This window comes from Procambarus clarkii, chromosome 50 (assembly GCF_040958095.1).
Source record: "Procambarus clarkii isolate CNS0578487 chromosome 50, FALCON_Pclarkii_2.0, whole genome shotgun sequence".
NCBI lineage: Eukaryota > Metazoa > Arthropoda > Malacostraca > Decapoda > Cambaridae > Procambarus > Procambarus clarkii.
Window position 1 is genome coordinate 36,537,996 of NC_091199.1, and position 16,138 is coordinate 36,554,133.

General features: G+C 45.1%; 2 protein-coding genes across 2 annotated transcripts in view; one reads left to right on the forward strand and one right to left on the reverse strand.

Annotated features, from left to right (window-relative positions):
- Nucleotides 1–16,138, forward strand: part of LOC138351750 (putative golgin subfamily A member 6-like protein 19) — a 417,660-nt gene that overhangs the window by 286,993 nt on the left and 114,529 nt on the right. The gene's annotated exons all lie outside the window — the stretch shown is intronic.
- The window catches only part of LOC138351554 (putative golgin subfamily A member 6-like protein 19), a 94,550-nt gene that overhangs the window by 34,338 nt on the left and 44,074 nt on the right, over nucleotides 1–16,138 (reverse strand). The window contains exon 3 of the mRNA XM_069303347.1: nucleotides 4,506–5,442. Within this exon, the coding sequence (XP_069159448.1) occupies nucleotides 4,506–5,442 (937 nt within the window). The remainder of the gene's footprint in view (nucleotides 1–4,505; nucleotides 5,443–16,138) is intronic.

Sequence of the window (16,138 nt, forward strand, 5' to 3'; positions counted from 1 at the left end):
ACCATCAATACACACGCTCCCGGGTCTCAACCATACCCTCCCATACCCTCCTGTCAATGTCATCATCCTTGCACCATACCCATCACCACCTACACACACACCATACCTATCACCACCTACACTTACACACCATACCCATCAGCACCTATACACACCATACCAATCACCACCTACACAGACCATACCCTTCACTACCAACACACACAATACCCATCACCAACTACACACACCATACCCATCACCACCTACACACCATACCTACAACCACCTACTCACACAACACATATCACGATCTACACACACCATACGCATCAACACCAACACACATAATTCCAATCACTACCTACACACACTATACCAACACCATCTGCACACACCATACCCATCACCACCTATACACATCATACCCATCAGAACCTTCACACACCATACCCTTCACCACCAACACACACCATACCCATCACCACCTAAACACACCCTCTCGGGTCTTCACCACACCCTCACATACCCTCCTGTCAATGTACGCATCTTCACACCATACCCATCACCACCTACACACACCATACCCATTACTACCTTCACACATTATACCTATCACTACATACACACACCATACCCATCACCACCTACACACCCCATACCCATCACCACCTACATACACCATACCAATCATATCCATCACACCATATCGATCTCCACAATATCCATCACCACCTACACACATAATATCCATCTCCACTTAAATGGAATGCACTAAGCAGTGATGTGGTAGAGTCTGACTCCACACACAGTTTCAAATGTTGATATGACAGAGCCCAGTAGGCTCAGGAATCTGTACACCACTTGATTGACAGTTGAGAGGCGGGACCAAAGAGACAAAGCTCAACACCCGCAAGCACAATTAGGTAAGTACAATTAGGTGAGTACACCATACGCATTACTACTTTCCCACACCATACATATCATCACCTACATAAACCATACCCATAACAACCTTCACACACCATACCCATCCCCACCTACGCTCACCATACCCATCACCACTATCATTCACCATACCCATCACCACCTACACACGCACCATACCCATCACCACCAACACTCACCATACCCGTCACCACCTAATCACGTACCATACCTATTACCCCGAACACACACCATACCCATCACTTCCTACACATACCCTTCCAGGGTCTCCACTATACCCTCCCATACCCTCCTGTAAATTTATGAACCTTCACATCATACCCATCACCACCTACACACACACACGTTATCCATCACAACCTAGGCATACCATACCCATCACCATCTACACACACCATTCACTTCACCACCTACATGCACCATATCCATCACCAAATAAACACACCATACATATACACACCTACACACACAATACCCAAAACAATCTACACACACCATACACATCACCACCTACGCACACCATACCTATCACCAACCACACACATCTTTCTCATCACCACCTACATGCACCATATCCATGACAACCTAAGCACATTATACATATCACCACCTACACACACCATTCCCAAAACAATCTACACTCGCCATACCCATCACCACCTACGCACACTATACCCCTCTCCACCTACACACACACCATACCCATCACCACCTAGACACACCATACCTATCACCACCTACACACACTATATCTATCACCACCTAGACACACCATACCCATCACCACCTACACACACCATACCCATCACCACCTACACACACCATACCCATCACCACCTACACACACCCTCCCGAGTCTCCCCATACCCTCCCATTCCCTCCTTTCAAAGTAAACATCTTCACACCATACTCATCACCTCCTTCACTCACCATACCAATCACTACCTACACACACACAATACCCATCACCACCGACACACAGCATGCTCATCACCACCTACATACACCATACCCATCACCACCTACACAAACCATACCCATCACCACCTACATACACCATACCCATCACCACCTACACACACCATACCCATCACCACCTACACAAACCATACCCATCACCACCTACACACACCATACCCATCACCACCTACATACACCATACCGATCATCACCTACACACACCCTCCCGGGTCACGACCATACCCTCCTTTACTCTCATGTCAATGTAATCATAATAGCACCATACAAATCAGTACCTACACACACGATACCCATCATCACCAACATGCACTTTACCCATCACCGTCTACACACACCATACAAATCGAAACTTACACACACCATACCTATTATCACCTACATACGTCATACCCATCACCACCTACACTCACCATACGTATCATCACATACATACACCATACCCTATCACCAAATACACACATAATACCCATCACCACCTACACACACCATACTCATCACCACCTACACATACCATACCCATCCCCACCTACACGCACCATACCCATCATCACCTACACACACACACGTTACCCATTACCACCTATACACACTCATCATACCCATCAGAACCTACACACACCATACCCATCCCCACCTACACACACCATACTCATCACCACCTACACACAGCCTCCCGGGTCACCATCATATCCTCCGGTCATTGAAAGCATCTTCACACTATACCTATCACCACCTACACACACCATACCCATCACCAGCTACACACAGTACCCATCACCACCAACACACACAATACATAGTGGCTAACCCTAACCTCCCTTTTCAAGGGTAACATAGGGGCTGACCCCAACCACCCCCTTCAATGGTAACATAGTGGCTGACCCCAAACCCCCACCCCCCTTCAAGGGTAACATAGGGGCCGACCCCAACCCCCTCCCCCTCTTCAACGGTAGCATAGGGGCCGACCCCAACCAACCCTCCTTCAACGGTAATATAGTGACTGACACCAACCACCCCCTTCAAGGGTAAAATAAGGGACATAGGGACCGACCCCCCCCCCTTTAAACGGTAGCATAGGGGCCGACCCCAACCAAATCCCCTTCAAGGGAAGCATAGGGGCCGAAGCCCCCCCCCCTTCAAGTGTAACATAGGGGCTGACCCCAACCACCCCCTTAGAGGGGTAACATAGGGGCCGACACCAACCACCCCCTTAGAGGGGTAACATAGGGGCCGACACCAACCACCCTTCTTCAAGGGTAGCATTGGGGCTGACCCAAACCACCCCTTTTCAAGGGTAGCATAGGGGCCGACCCCAACCTCCCCCTTCAAGGGTTACAAAGGGGCCGACCCCAACCTCCCCCCTTCAAGGGTAACAAAGGGGCCGACCCCAACCACCCTGTTCAAGGGTAACAAATGGGCCGACCCCAACCTCCCCCTTCAAGGGTAACAAAGGGGCCGACCCCAACCACCCCCCTTGAAGGGTAGCAGGGTAGCATAGGGGCCGACCCCAACCACCCTGTTCAAGGGTAACAAAGGGGCCGACCCCAACCACCCCCCTTTAAGGGTAACAAATGGGCCGACCCCAACCACCCCCTTCAAGGGTAACATAGTCCTGTTCGAGCCGTTCCACTTTGCCTCTGTACATCTCTATGTCTCTGTACGTCTCTCTGTCTCTGTCTCTGTACGTCTCTCTGTCTCTGTACATCTCTCTGTCTCTGTACGTCTCTCTGTTTCTGTACATGTCTCGTTCTCTGTACATCTCTCTGTCTCTGTACGTCTCTCTGTCTCTGTATGTCTCTCTGTCTCTGTACATCTCTCTGTCTCTGTACATCTCTCTGTTTCTGTACGTCTCGTTCTCTGTACATCTCTCTGTCTCTGTACGTCTCTCTGTTTCTGTACATGTCTCGTTCTCTGTACATCTCTCTGTCTCTGTACGTCTCTCTGTCTCTGTGCGTCTCTCTGTCTCTGTACATCTCTCTGTCTCTGTACGTCTTTCTGTTCCTGTACGTCTCGTTCTCTATACATCTCTCTGTCTCTGTACATCTCTCTGTCTCTGTACATCTCTCTGTTTCTGTACGTCTCGTTCTCTGTACATCTCTCTGTCTCTGTACGTCTCTCTGTCTCTGTACATCTCTCTGTCTCTGTACATCTCTCTGTCTCTGTACATCTCTATGTCTCTGTACGTCTCTCGTTCTCTGTACATCTCTCTGTCTCTGTACGTCTCTCTGTCTCTGTACATCTCTCTGTCACTGAACGTCTCTCGTTCTCTGTACATCTCTCTGTCTCTGTACGTCTCTCTGTCTCTGTACATCTCTCTGTTTCGGTACATCTCTCTGTCTCTGTACATCTCTCTGTCTCTGTACATCTCTCTGTCTCTGTACGTCTCTGTCTCAATCAATTTCTCATTTTGCATTTATCATTCGGTGTGTCTATCATGGTCTGCCTTTCATACACACACATTCATACACACATTCATTCACACATTCATAAACATTCACACATATTCATACACACCTCACTCCCTCTTACTCCCTCAGAAGTAAGGCAAAATAAGCAGGAAGGAGAGTGAAGGTCAGAAGTGAAGTAGCACAGTTTACCTTGTGTACAGCTCACTGACATTCCTCTTGCACTTCTCGTGTTCTTCTTGAGTACTTCTGAGTTGCTGTGCCTGTCTGTCTTTATCACTCTGTAGAGCCGTGTTTCCTTCCCGTAACTTACTGGCCTCTTCTTCACTGACGGAGAGTTGCTCTTCAACAAGTCGTTTCTCCTCTTTAGTCTTCCTGATTGTTTCTTCCTTTTCTTCATTTAGAGCAGCGTTTGCTGTTTGAAGGACCCTGACCTGTTCTTCCAGGAGTGAGAGTTGCTCTTGAACAAGTCCTTTCTCTCTTGCTGTGTTATTATTCATCTCTTGCAGCTGTTGTGTCTCTCGCTCTAGCTCAGCGATCCTCGTCAACGCCGTCTTGACCCTCTCCTGGGCTTGGGTCTCCGCAAGCTCCAGCTGTTGGTTCCTCGACTTGACCAGCCTCGAGTCCTCCTCCACTTGTCGGATCTCTTGCTTGACCAGCCTCGAGTCCTCCTCCACTTGTCGGATTTCCTGCTTGACCAGCCTCGAGTCCTCCTCCACTTGACGGATCTGGGACTTTAATTGAATGTTTTCTTCCTGAGCAAGGCGCACTTCGTTCTTAGTCTTCATGTTATCCTCCTTGACCAGCCTCGAGTCCTCCTCCACTTTACGGATCTCCTCCTTGACCAGCCTCGAGTCCTCCTCCACTTGACGGATCTCCTCCTTGACCAGCCTCGAGTCCTCCTCCACTTGACGGATCTGGGACTTTAATAGAACAATCTCCTCCTGAGCAAGCTGCCCTTCGTTCTTAGTCTTCCTGTTGTCCTCCTCGAGCAAATGATTCGCTGTATTTAGGCGAGTGTTTTCCTCCTCCAGCTTGAGGTTGTCAGCTTGGTGAGCCTTGTTGACACACTCCAGCTGGTCCAGAGTGTCCAGGAGGCGGCGGGTGGCGTTCTCCCTCTCCTTCACACCTGCCAACACATCAAATATTAAATATATACTGCTATATATATTACCACCACCCACAACTACTACTACTAGTATATATATCAGATATATACTGCTGACCCTGAAATGCACTCCAGTCCCTGAAATACAGTCAAGGACGTGAAGTACACTCCAGGAGCAGAAGTACATGCCAGGCCCTGACGTACACTTAAGATCCAGAAGTATAATCAATACCCTGAAGTACACTTCAGATCATGAAGTAGACTTCAGGCTCTGAAATACACTCCAGGACCAAAAGTACTCTCCTGTTTTTAAACTACACTCAAGACCCCTGAAATACATTAAAGTCCCTGAAGGACACTCCAGTATCTGAAGTGTACTACAGACCTTCAACTACATTTTAGACCCTGAAGTACACTGCAGACCCTGAAGCACATTTCAAACACTGAAGTTCAATTCAGGATTTGATGTACACTCCAAAACTGAATTCCACTCCAGATCTTGAAGAACACTCATGATCCTGAAAAAAAACTCCAGACCCTAAAGTTCACTACAGACCCTGAAGTTAACTCAAGGACCTGAGGTACACTCTAGACATTGAAATACTCTCCAAGACATGAATTGCACTCATGACCACGAAGAACACTCCAGACACTGAAGTACACTCAAAGACGTGAAGTGTACCATGACCACATCAGACCCTAAAGTACACTCCAGACCTTGAAGTACATTCAAGAATGAAAAATACACTTCAGACCCTGATTTATGAAGAATCTGAGGTGCACTTCTGACTCTTATACACACTGTAGGGCCTGAGGTATACTTTAGACCTTGAAGTACTAATCAGGACTTGAAGCACACTTCATGCCCTGAAGCACACTATAGGACATAAAGTAAACTATAGGCCATGAAGAAGGCTATAGGCACTGAAGTACACTCCAGAAAGTGAAGTACACTCCAGGCCCTGAACTACAGTCCAGGTCCTACAGAACACCCCAATCCCGAAAGACATTACAGACCTTGAAGTACTTTCCAGACCCTGAAAAACACTCCAGACCCTGAAAAACACTCCAGACTCTGAAATACACATAATGATGAGAAGTACACATCGGACCCTGAAGGACATTTCAGGCCCTGATATATATTCAAGACTCTAAAGTAAACGACAAGCACTGAAGTACACTCCAGGACGAAATGTACACTCCAGGCATTGCAATACACTCCAGATCCTGAGGTAAACTACCCAGCAAATACTTTATGTTGCCAGAATGTGCCTGGGAATTTTTTGAGAGCTGGGGCAAAGTTAGTTTTTAAGTAATCAATACGTTTTTGTGTCCAGTCATAAATTGTTTGTCATAATTTACTACACAACGTTGGGTAACAAAAAATTGAGGCCTCGTGGCAACCTTAATTACTGCATAAAAGTAGTTTCTATTATTTATGATATATAAATATAGAAACTATAAATATACAAAATATTAGTTGAAATAAAACAGGAGCATAATAAAGGCGAGTTCACCTTTGTATTTATTTCTTAGATGGCAGTGTTGGTAGATGGTTGTGGTTGGTGGCAGTGTTGGTAGATGGTAGTGTTTGGTGGCAGTGTTGGTAGATGGTTGTGGTTGGTGGTAGTGTTGGTAGATGGTTGTGGTTGGTGGCAGTGTTGGTAGATGGTAGTGTTTGGTGGCAGTTTTGGTAGATGGTTGTGGTTGGTGGCAGTGTTGGTAGATGGTAGTGTTTGGTGGCAGTGTTGGTAGATGGTAGTGTTTGGTGGCAGTGTTGGTAGATGGTAGTGTTTGGTGGCAGTGTTGGTAGATGGTTGTGGTTGGTGGTAGTGTTGGTAGATGATACCTGGTTGATACATGGTTGATGGGGTTCTGGGAGTTCTTCTACTCCCCAAGCCCGGCCCGTGGCCAGGCTTGACTTGTGAGAGTTTGGTCCACTAGGCTGTTGCTTGGAGCCGCCCTCAGGCCCACATACCCACCACAGCCCGGTTGGTCCGGCACTCCTTGTAGGAATAAATCTAGTTTCCTCCTGAAGATGTCCACGGTTGTTCCGGCAATATTTCTTATGCTTGCTGGAAGGACGTTGAACAACCGCGGACCTCTGATGTTTATACAGTGTTCTCTGATTGTGCATATGGCACCTCTGCTCTTCACTGGTTCTATTTTGCATTTTCTTCCATATCGTTCACTCCAGTACGTGGTTATTTTACTGTGTAGATTTGGTACTTGGCCCTCCAGTATCTTCCAGTTGTATATTATTTGATATCTCTCTCGTCTTCTTTCTAGTGAATACATTTGGAGGGCTTTGAGACGATCCCAATAATTTAGGTGCTTTATTGCGTCTATGCGTGCCGTATATGTTCTCTGTATTCCCTCTATTTCAGCAATCTCTCCTGCTCTGAAGGGGGAAGTGAGTACTGAGCAGTACTCAAGACGGGAAAACACAAGTGACTTGAAGAGTACAACCATTGTGATTGGATCCCTGGATTTGAAAGTTCTCGTAATCCATCCTTTCATTTTTCTGGCTGTCGCAATATTTGCTTGGTTATGCTCCTTAAACGTTAGGTCGTCAGACATTATTATTCCCAAATCCTTTACATGCTGTTTTCCTACTATGGGTACATTTGATTGTGTTTTGTTTAAGGTCCTCATATTTACCGTACCTGAGTACTTGGAATTTACCACTGTTAAACATCATGTTATTTTCTGATGCCCAGTCGAAAACTTTATTAATATCAGCTTGAAGTTTTTCAATGTCTTCAGCCGAGATAATTTTCATACTGATTTTTGTGTCATCTGCATAGGATGATACGAAGCTGTGACTTGTATTTTTGTCTATATCTGATATGAGAATAAGGAAAAGCAGCGGTGCAAGGTTCTGTACCCTGAGGTACAGAGCTTTTAACTGTACTTGGACTAGATTTTATATGGGTGACCGTTACTCGCTGAGTCCTGTTTGACAGAAAACTGAGTATCCAGCGTCCTACTTTACCGCTTATTCCCATTGACTTCATTTTGTGTGCTATCACGCCATGGTCACATTTATCGAAAGCCTTTGCGAAGTCCGTGTATATCACATCAGCATTCTGTTTTTCTTCTAATGCCTCAGTGACTTTGTCGTAGTGCTCAAGTAGCTGTGAGAGGCACGATCTTTCCGCTCGAAATCCATGTTGGTCTGGGTTGTGAGGGTCATTGGTCTCCATGAAATTGGTGATCTGACTCTTAATCACTCTCTCAAATACTTTTGTGATGTGCGATGTTAGTGCAACTGGTCTATAATTCTTTGCCAATGCTTTGCTCCCTCCCTTGTGTAGAGGGGCTATGTCTGATACTTTAAATGCATCTGGTATCTCCCCCGTGTCGAAGCTCTTCCTTTACACTATACTGAGTGCCTGTGCTACCGGCACTTTGCATTTCTTTACAAATATTGAATTCCATGAGTCTGGACCTGGGGCCGAGTGCATGGGCATGTTTTCAATTTCTCTTTCAAAATTTAGTGCGCTCGTGTTGATATCAGTTATATTTACAGGGGTTTGAATATCCCGCATAAAGAAATTGTCTGGATCTTCCACTTTCATGTTGTTTATTGGAGTGCTAAACGTGTCCTCATACTGCTTTTTTAGGATTTCACTAATTTCTTTGTCATCTTCCGTGTATGAACCTTCACTTGTACGAATAGGTCCAATACTGGCAGTGGTTTTTGCTTTTGATTTCGCATATGTGAAGAAATAATTAGGATTTTTTATTATTTCCTGAATTGCTTTCTGTTCTAACTGCCTTTCTTCAGTTTCATATGAGTGTTTCAATTTCCGCTCGATTTCTTCAATCTCCCTATTTAAATTATTCCTTCTTTGACGGGAAATTCGTGTCTGCATAAGCAGTTCCGTTATTTTTTCCTGCGTTTATAGTGTCGTCTGCGTTCTCTTTCTACGATGGATCTCTTTCTGGCTTTCCTCAAAGGAACATGTTTCAGACAGACTTGATACGCTTCCGAAGTCAGTTTTTCTATTCCTTCTGTAGGACTTATATTACTTAGAACAGTTTCCCATGGAATGTTTGTAAGTTCCCTGTTTATTATCTCCCAGTCTATCCTTTTACTATTAAAATTGAATTTACTGAATAGCCCCTCTCGCTTTATCAACGTTTTAGGTCTATTCTGATTATTAATGGACGTTTGCACTTCAATGAGCTTGTGATCTGAATATGTGGTATCTGATACCGTAATGTCTCTGATAATGTCTTCATTGTTCGTAAAGACCAGATCTAGAATATTTTCATTTCTCGTTGGCTCCGATATCTGCTGATTGAGTGAAAATTTGTCACAGAATCTAAGTAGTTCTCTAATCTGTGGTTGGTTAGGTCCTGATAGATTTCCTGGTATAATATTATTGTTTGCTATTTTCCACCTGAGACTAGGCAAGTTGAAGTCACCTAGGAAGATAATATCAGGTATTGGGTTCTTCAAATTATCAAGGCTATTCTCTATTTTGTTTATCTGTTCTGTGAATTCCTCAGCCGTTGCATCTGGCGGTTTGTAAATTAGAATAATCACTAAATTTATTTTCTCTATTTTTAATCCCAGTACCTCTACCACCTCATTTGTAACGTTTAGGAGCTCAGAGCATACAAGGTCTTCCCTAATATACGGACCCACTCCTCCATGTGACCTAATTTTCCTATCACACCTGTATAGGTTATATCCTGGAATCCAGATCTCACTGTCCAACAATTCACAACCATCTACCAACACTGCCTCAACCACAACCATCTTTCACACTTTCACGTCTTTCACACTTTCACGTGAGAGGCACGGAACGCTACATAAAGAGTGGCGGAGTGGCATGGGTTTCTGTGAAAGCTCCAAATACTGCATTTGACTCCGTGAGGAGGCCATTTATGAACTGTACTTTGTTGTTTGTTCGTGTTTTCAGTCCTTGTATGTTGGCAAAGATGAATGAAGTTACTCTATTTGTGATAGTTTGAATGGGAGACTTTCTCGGCAAGCCCATTATGCGTGGACATAATGAGTTTGTTCTGACCAGTACTGATTGTTGTAGGGCAGTTGCCTGTCGTAGTTGTAGTTCCCTTTCGGTGTGTAATTGTATCTGTAATTCTGGAATGCAAGTGGATCTGGCATTCAGTTCCATACACTCTCCATGCTCCTCCTTTTGAATTCTCTTTCGGTCTGGTATAAAAAATTCATAGAGTTTCCTCCAAATTCATTATCCTGCTTGCCACTCTTTATGTAGCGTTCCGTGCCTTTCACGTGAAAGTGTGAAAGACGTGAAAGTGTGAAAGATGGTTGTGGTTGAGGCAGTGTTGGTAAATGGTTGTGGATGGTGGCAGTGTTGGTAGATGGTAGTGTTTGGTGGTAGTGTTGGTAGATGGTTGTGGTTGGTGGCAGTGTTGGTAGATGGTTGTGGTTAGTGGTAGTGTTGGTAGACGGTTGTGGTTGAGACAGTGTTGGTAGATGGTTGTGGTTGGTGGCAGTGTTGGTAGATGGTAGTGTATCGTGACATTGTTGGTAGATGGTTGTGGTTGGTGGCAGTGTTGGTAGATGGTTGTGGTTGGTGGTAGTGCTGGTAGATGGTTGTGGTTAGTGGAAGTGTTGGTAGATGGTAGTGTATCGTGGCATTGTTGGTAGATGGTTGTGGTTGGTGGTAGTGTTGGTAGATGGTTGTGGTTGGTGGAAGTGTTGGTAGATGGTAGTGTAAGGTGGCAGTGTTGGTAGATGGTTGTGGTTGGTGGTAGTGTTGGTAGATGGTGGTGGTTGGTGGCAGTGTTGGTAGATGGTAGTGTATGGTTGCAGTGTTGGTAGATGGTTGTGGTTGGTGGCAGTGTTGGTAGATGGTGGTGGTTGGTGGCAGTATTGGAAGATTCCAGGAAACAATTTTAGTTTGCCACAACGTTCCAGGAAAGTGTTTGAAAGCAGCAGCAACATTTGTTCTCACATTTTAGATATGTTATTGTGTAGAATCGTAAATAGGTTTCCACAACTTACTGCACAACGTTGGTTAAACAAAATTTGAGACCTTGTGGCAACCTTAGATCAATATAAATAAAAATGGAAATGTTCGATTGTTCCAAATCGCTAATCTCCGAAATTCTACGCTGATTGCATTGATATTTTGACACAACGTTCCATTCGCCTCCAAGCAGGTTTTTATATTCATACTGTATACATGTAACGTCTGTTACGGGAAAAAAATATGATTTATTTGAAAAACTGTGTTTTTTCATGTAAGGGAAATCTTTGAAACCTCTTTACCGATTGCTTTGAAATTTTGACACATTGTTCCATTCGAATATGCGCGTGTTTTTTATACATCTACAATATAGATGCCACACCTGTGACAGGTAAAAACGTTTTTTTTAAACAGTGCCATGTGCACATAATAGCAACACACTCTATACTAAATATGTTACGATTCCATTTTAATGTTTCCGATTGCATTGATAAATTTATTTTCATAGATTTCGATTTATTTTCATTTTGATTTAATTATTTTGAGTGACATTGCGTTGGAATTGAGCTGTGTTGTTTACCATACCGTTCATTTCATGAATATAAGTATAGATGCCACACCTGTGACAGGTAAAAACATGCTTTTTTGAAAAACAGTGCCATCTGTTGCACGTAAGAGCAACACATGCTATACTAAATATATTATGATTCCATTTCAATGTTTCAGATAACACTGATTAATTTAATTTTCATAGATTTCGATTTATTGTCATTTTGATTTAATTATTTTGGGTGACACTGCGTTGTAATTGAGCCATCCTGTTCATTTGGTGAGTATAGTTTATTTTGTTATTTTAGAAAAAATTCATTTCGTTTTTTAACTGTTTTTCTTACATTTCAGTGATAGGAACATCAGATCATTTGATGTTCTCAATTTTCTGATAGGAACATCAGATCATATGGGAATGCACCAAACGAGGAAGTGGGAAATGGTGGGGAGGATGAGGGGACAGGAGTGGGGGATGGTGAGGAGGACGAGGGGGCGGGGGAGGTAATAATAGTGGGGAGGACAAGGGGGCGGGGGAAGTTGGGGATATTTGGGACAAGGGGATGGGTGAATGGAGAATGGTGTGTAGGACAAGGGGACAGGGAAGTGGGGGATAGTGGGGAGGTCGAGGGGACAGGGAGGGGGGAATGATAGGGAGGACGAGGGGCTCTGAAGAGTGGGAAATGGTTAAGAGGACGATGGGACGGTGGAGGGGAGAATGGTGGGGTGGACTGGGAGACAGGAGAAGGTTGCTGTGGCTCAGTAACGCACATGCGTTGCTGAGCCACAGCAACGCGTGTCGGGGTACAGATAGTATTGAAAAAAAGTAGTTTTCTTGACTGATGATATATATAAAAATAAAGAAATAAAAAAAATATATATTCTACATTCAGTAAAAATAAAACAGGAGCATAATAAAGGTGGTTTCAACAATTTGTATTCATTATTTTTAACTAATGGAGAATCCATTGTGGTGTTGGTGGTTGTTCTTGGTGGGTTGTGGTTGGAGGCAGTGGTGGTTGGTTGCTGTGGTTGGTGGTAATGGTCGTAGTTGGTGTTAGTGATTGATGGTGTTTGTGGTTGTGTTGTGCATGGTAGTGTGATGCAGTTGTTATGGTATACTGGTGGTGCGGTGGTGGTGTGGTGTGGTAGTGTGGTGTAGTAGTATGATCGCATTGTGCAGTAATTTCACGGTGGTAGATGTGGTGGGGTACAAGTTGAGGCGGTGTTGGAAGTGTGTTAAGGTAGTATTGTGTGGTGATGTGGTAATGGTGATGGAAGTGTGGTGGGGTGGTGTGGTAATTGTGGTGGGGTGGTGTGGCATGGTAATGATAGTATGGTAGTGGTAGTGTGGTAATATGGTGTGGTGGTGTAGTGAGGTGGGGTAGTGTGGTGATGTGGTGTGGTGGCATGGTGTGGTAGTGTGGTGTGTTAGTGTCGTGTAGTAATGTGCTGTGGTAGTGTGGTAATATGGTGCGGTAGTGGGGTGTAGTAGTGTAGTGAGGTAGTGTTGTGAGGCAGTGTTATGTGTTAGTGTGGTGTGGTTGTGTGTTTGTGTGATAATATGGTGTTATGGAGTAGTGTGGTGGGGTAGTGTGATAGGATGGTGTGGTAATCGTGGTGTGGGGTGTTGTGTAGTGTGGAGTATGTGGTGTTGGTGTAATGTGGTAGTGGTGGTGTATACTCATCTAATTGTACTCACCTAGTTGTGCTTGCGGGGGTTGAGGTCTGGCTCTTTAGTCCCGCCTTTCAACCGTCAATCAACAGGTGTACAGGTTCCTGAGCCTATTGGGCTCTATCATATCTACACTTGAAACTGTGTATAGAGTCAGCCTCCACCACATTGCTTCCTAATGCATTCCATTTGTCAACCACTCTGACACTAAAAAAGTTCTTTCTAATATCTCTGTGGCTCATTTGGGCACTCAGTTTCCACCTGTGTCCCCTAGTGCGTGTGCCCCTTGTGTTAAATAGCCTGTCTTTATCAACCCTGTCAATTCCCTTGAGAATATTGAATTCCCTTGTATTCACCTAGTTGTGCTTGCGGGGGTTGAGTTCTCTTTCGGCCCGCCTCTCAATTGTCAATCAATAAATTTTTACAAACTACTATTTTTTCATGCAAACACAAACACACACACACTCACACACACACACACTCTGTACTCGGTCCTATCTTGTTTCTGATATATGTAAATGATCTCCCGGAGGGTATCGATTCATTTCTCTCAATGTTTGCGGACGATGCTAAAATTATGAGAAGGATTAAAACAGAAGAGGACTGTTTGAGGCTTCAAGAAGACCTAGACAAGCTGAAGGAATGGTCGAACAAATGGTTGTTAGAGTTTAACCCAACCAAATGTAATGTAATGAAGATAGGTGTAGGGAGCAGGAGGCCAGATACAAGGTATCATCTGGGAGAGGAAATTCTTCAGGAGTCAGAGAAGGAAAAAGACTTGGGGGTTGATATCACGCCAGACCTGTCTCCTGCAGCACATATCAAGCGGATAACATCAGCGGCATATGCCAGGCTGGCCAACATACGAACGGCATCAGAAACTTGTGTAAAGAATCATTCGGAACTTTGTATACCACATATGTCAGGCCAATCCTGGAGTATGCAGCCCCAGCATGGAGTCCATATCTAGTCAAGGATAAGACTAAACTGGAAAAGGTTCAAAGGTTTGCCACCAGACTAGTACCCGAGCTGAGAGGTATGAACTACGATGAGAGACTACGGGAATTAAACCTCACTTCGCTGGAAGACAGAAGAGTTAGGGGGGACATGATCACCACATTCAAGATTCTGAAGGGAATTGATAGGGTAGATAAAGACAGTCTATTTAACACAAGGGCAACACGCACAAGGGGACACAGGTGGAAACTGAGTGCCCAAATGAGCCACAGAGATATTAGAAAGAACTTTTTTAGTGTCAGAGTGGTTGACAAATGGAATGCATTAGGGGGTGATGTGGTGGAGGCTGACTCCATACACAGTTTCAAATGTAGATATGACAGAGCTCGATAGGCTCAGGAATCTGTACACCTGTTGATTGATGGTTGAGAGGCGGGACCAAAGAGCTAGAGCTCAACCCCCGCAAACACAACTAGGTGAGTACAACTAGGTGAGTACACACACACACACACACACACACACACACACACACACACACACACACACACACACACACACACACACACACACACACACACACACACACACACACACACAGGCTTACTAATGAATTTGGCAGGAATAAGGGAAGCTTGGCAGGGGAAGGGGGAGTAGTAGTAGGTGGAGTAGCGGGTGTAGGAGGGGTGGGGGTCAGCCAGGAAGAGGGCCACCAGCATGACCCTGAACTGAGAAAGAGGACAATCATAATCCATGGATTGCTTGAAGCCAGGGCACCATCGAGGCAGGAAAGGATGGAGATTGAGGATTTGGAGCTACAGGGGATCTTGAGAGCCATGAGAGCCCAGATGGCAGGGAATGAGGTGCAAGTTCAACGACACATTGGACCATACAACTGTAACAGGAAACGACCTGTCCTGGTACAGTTCACTAAAGAAGAGGCAGTGGATTACATACTGCATCACAAACACTTACTCAGAGGTAGCGAAAATTACTACAACGTATATATTGACAAATTCATGTCGAAGGAGGAACAGATTGCCCACAGAGCAAGCAAACAACAATACAACTCTTCCCATTTGAGAGTAGCTACACACCCCAGTGCTAATCCACCCCATGCTAACCAGCTCACACCTGCTTTTCAGGTCACCCCTTCCCCAAATCAGCCGCCCCCTGCTTATCTCCCCAACACATCCCTTGACCCCTCTGACCCCACTGCAGTCAAATTCATCCCACATTCCAAGGACCCCCTCATCACCTCAACCCCCAAAACCCGTCCAGCCCTCATCCCCTCAACCCCCAAAACCCACCCAGCCCTCATCCCCTCAACCCCCAAAACCCACCCAGCCCTCATCCCCTCAACCCCAAGAACCCACCCAGCCCTCATCCCCTCAACACCCAAAGCCTACCCAGCCCTCACCCCTCCTCATCCCCTCTCCTTCCATGTGACCCCCCACCCTTGCGAGGGGGGTGGGAGGTTCCCCCCACCCCCTCTATCCTTCCCCCTCCCAACCTCTATCTGACTCCCAACCTTACGCTATCTCCCAACCCCTCTATGGCCTCCCTAATTTTC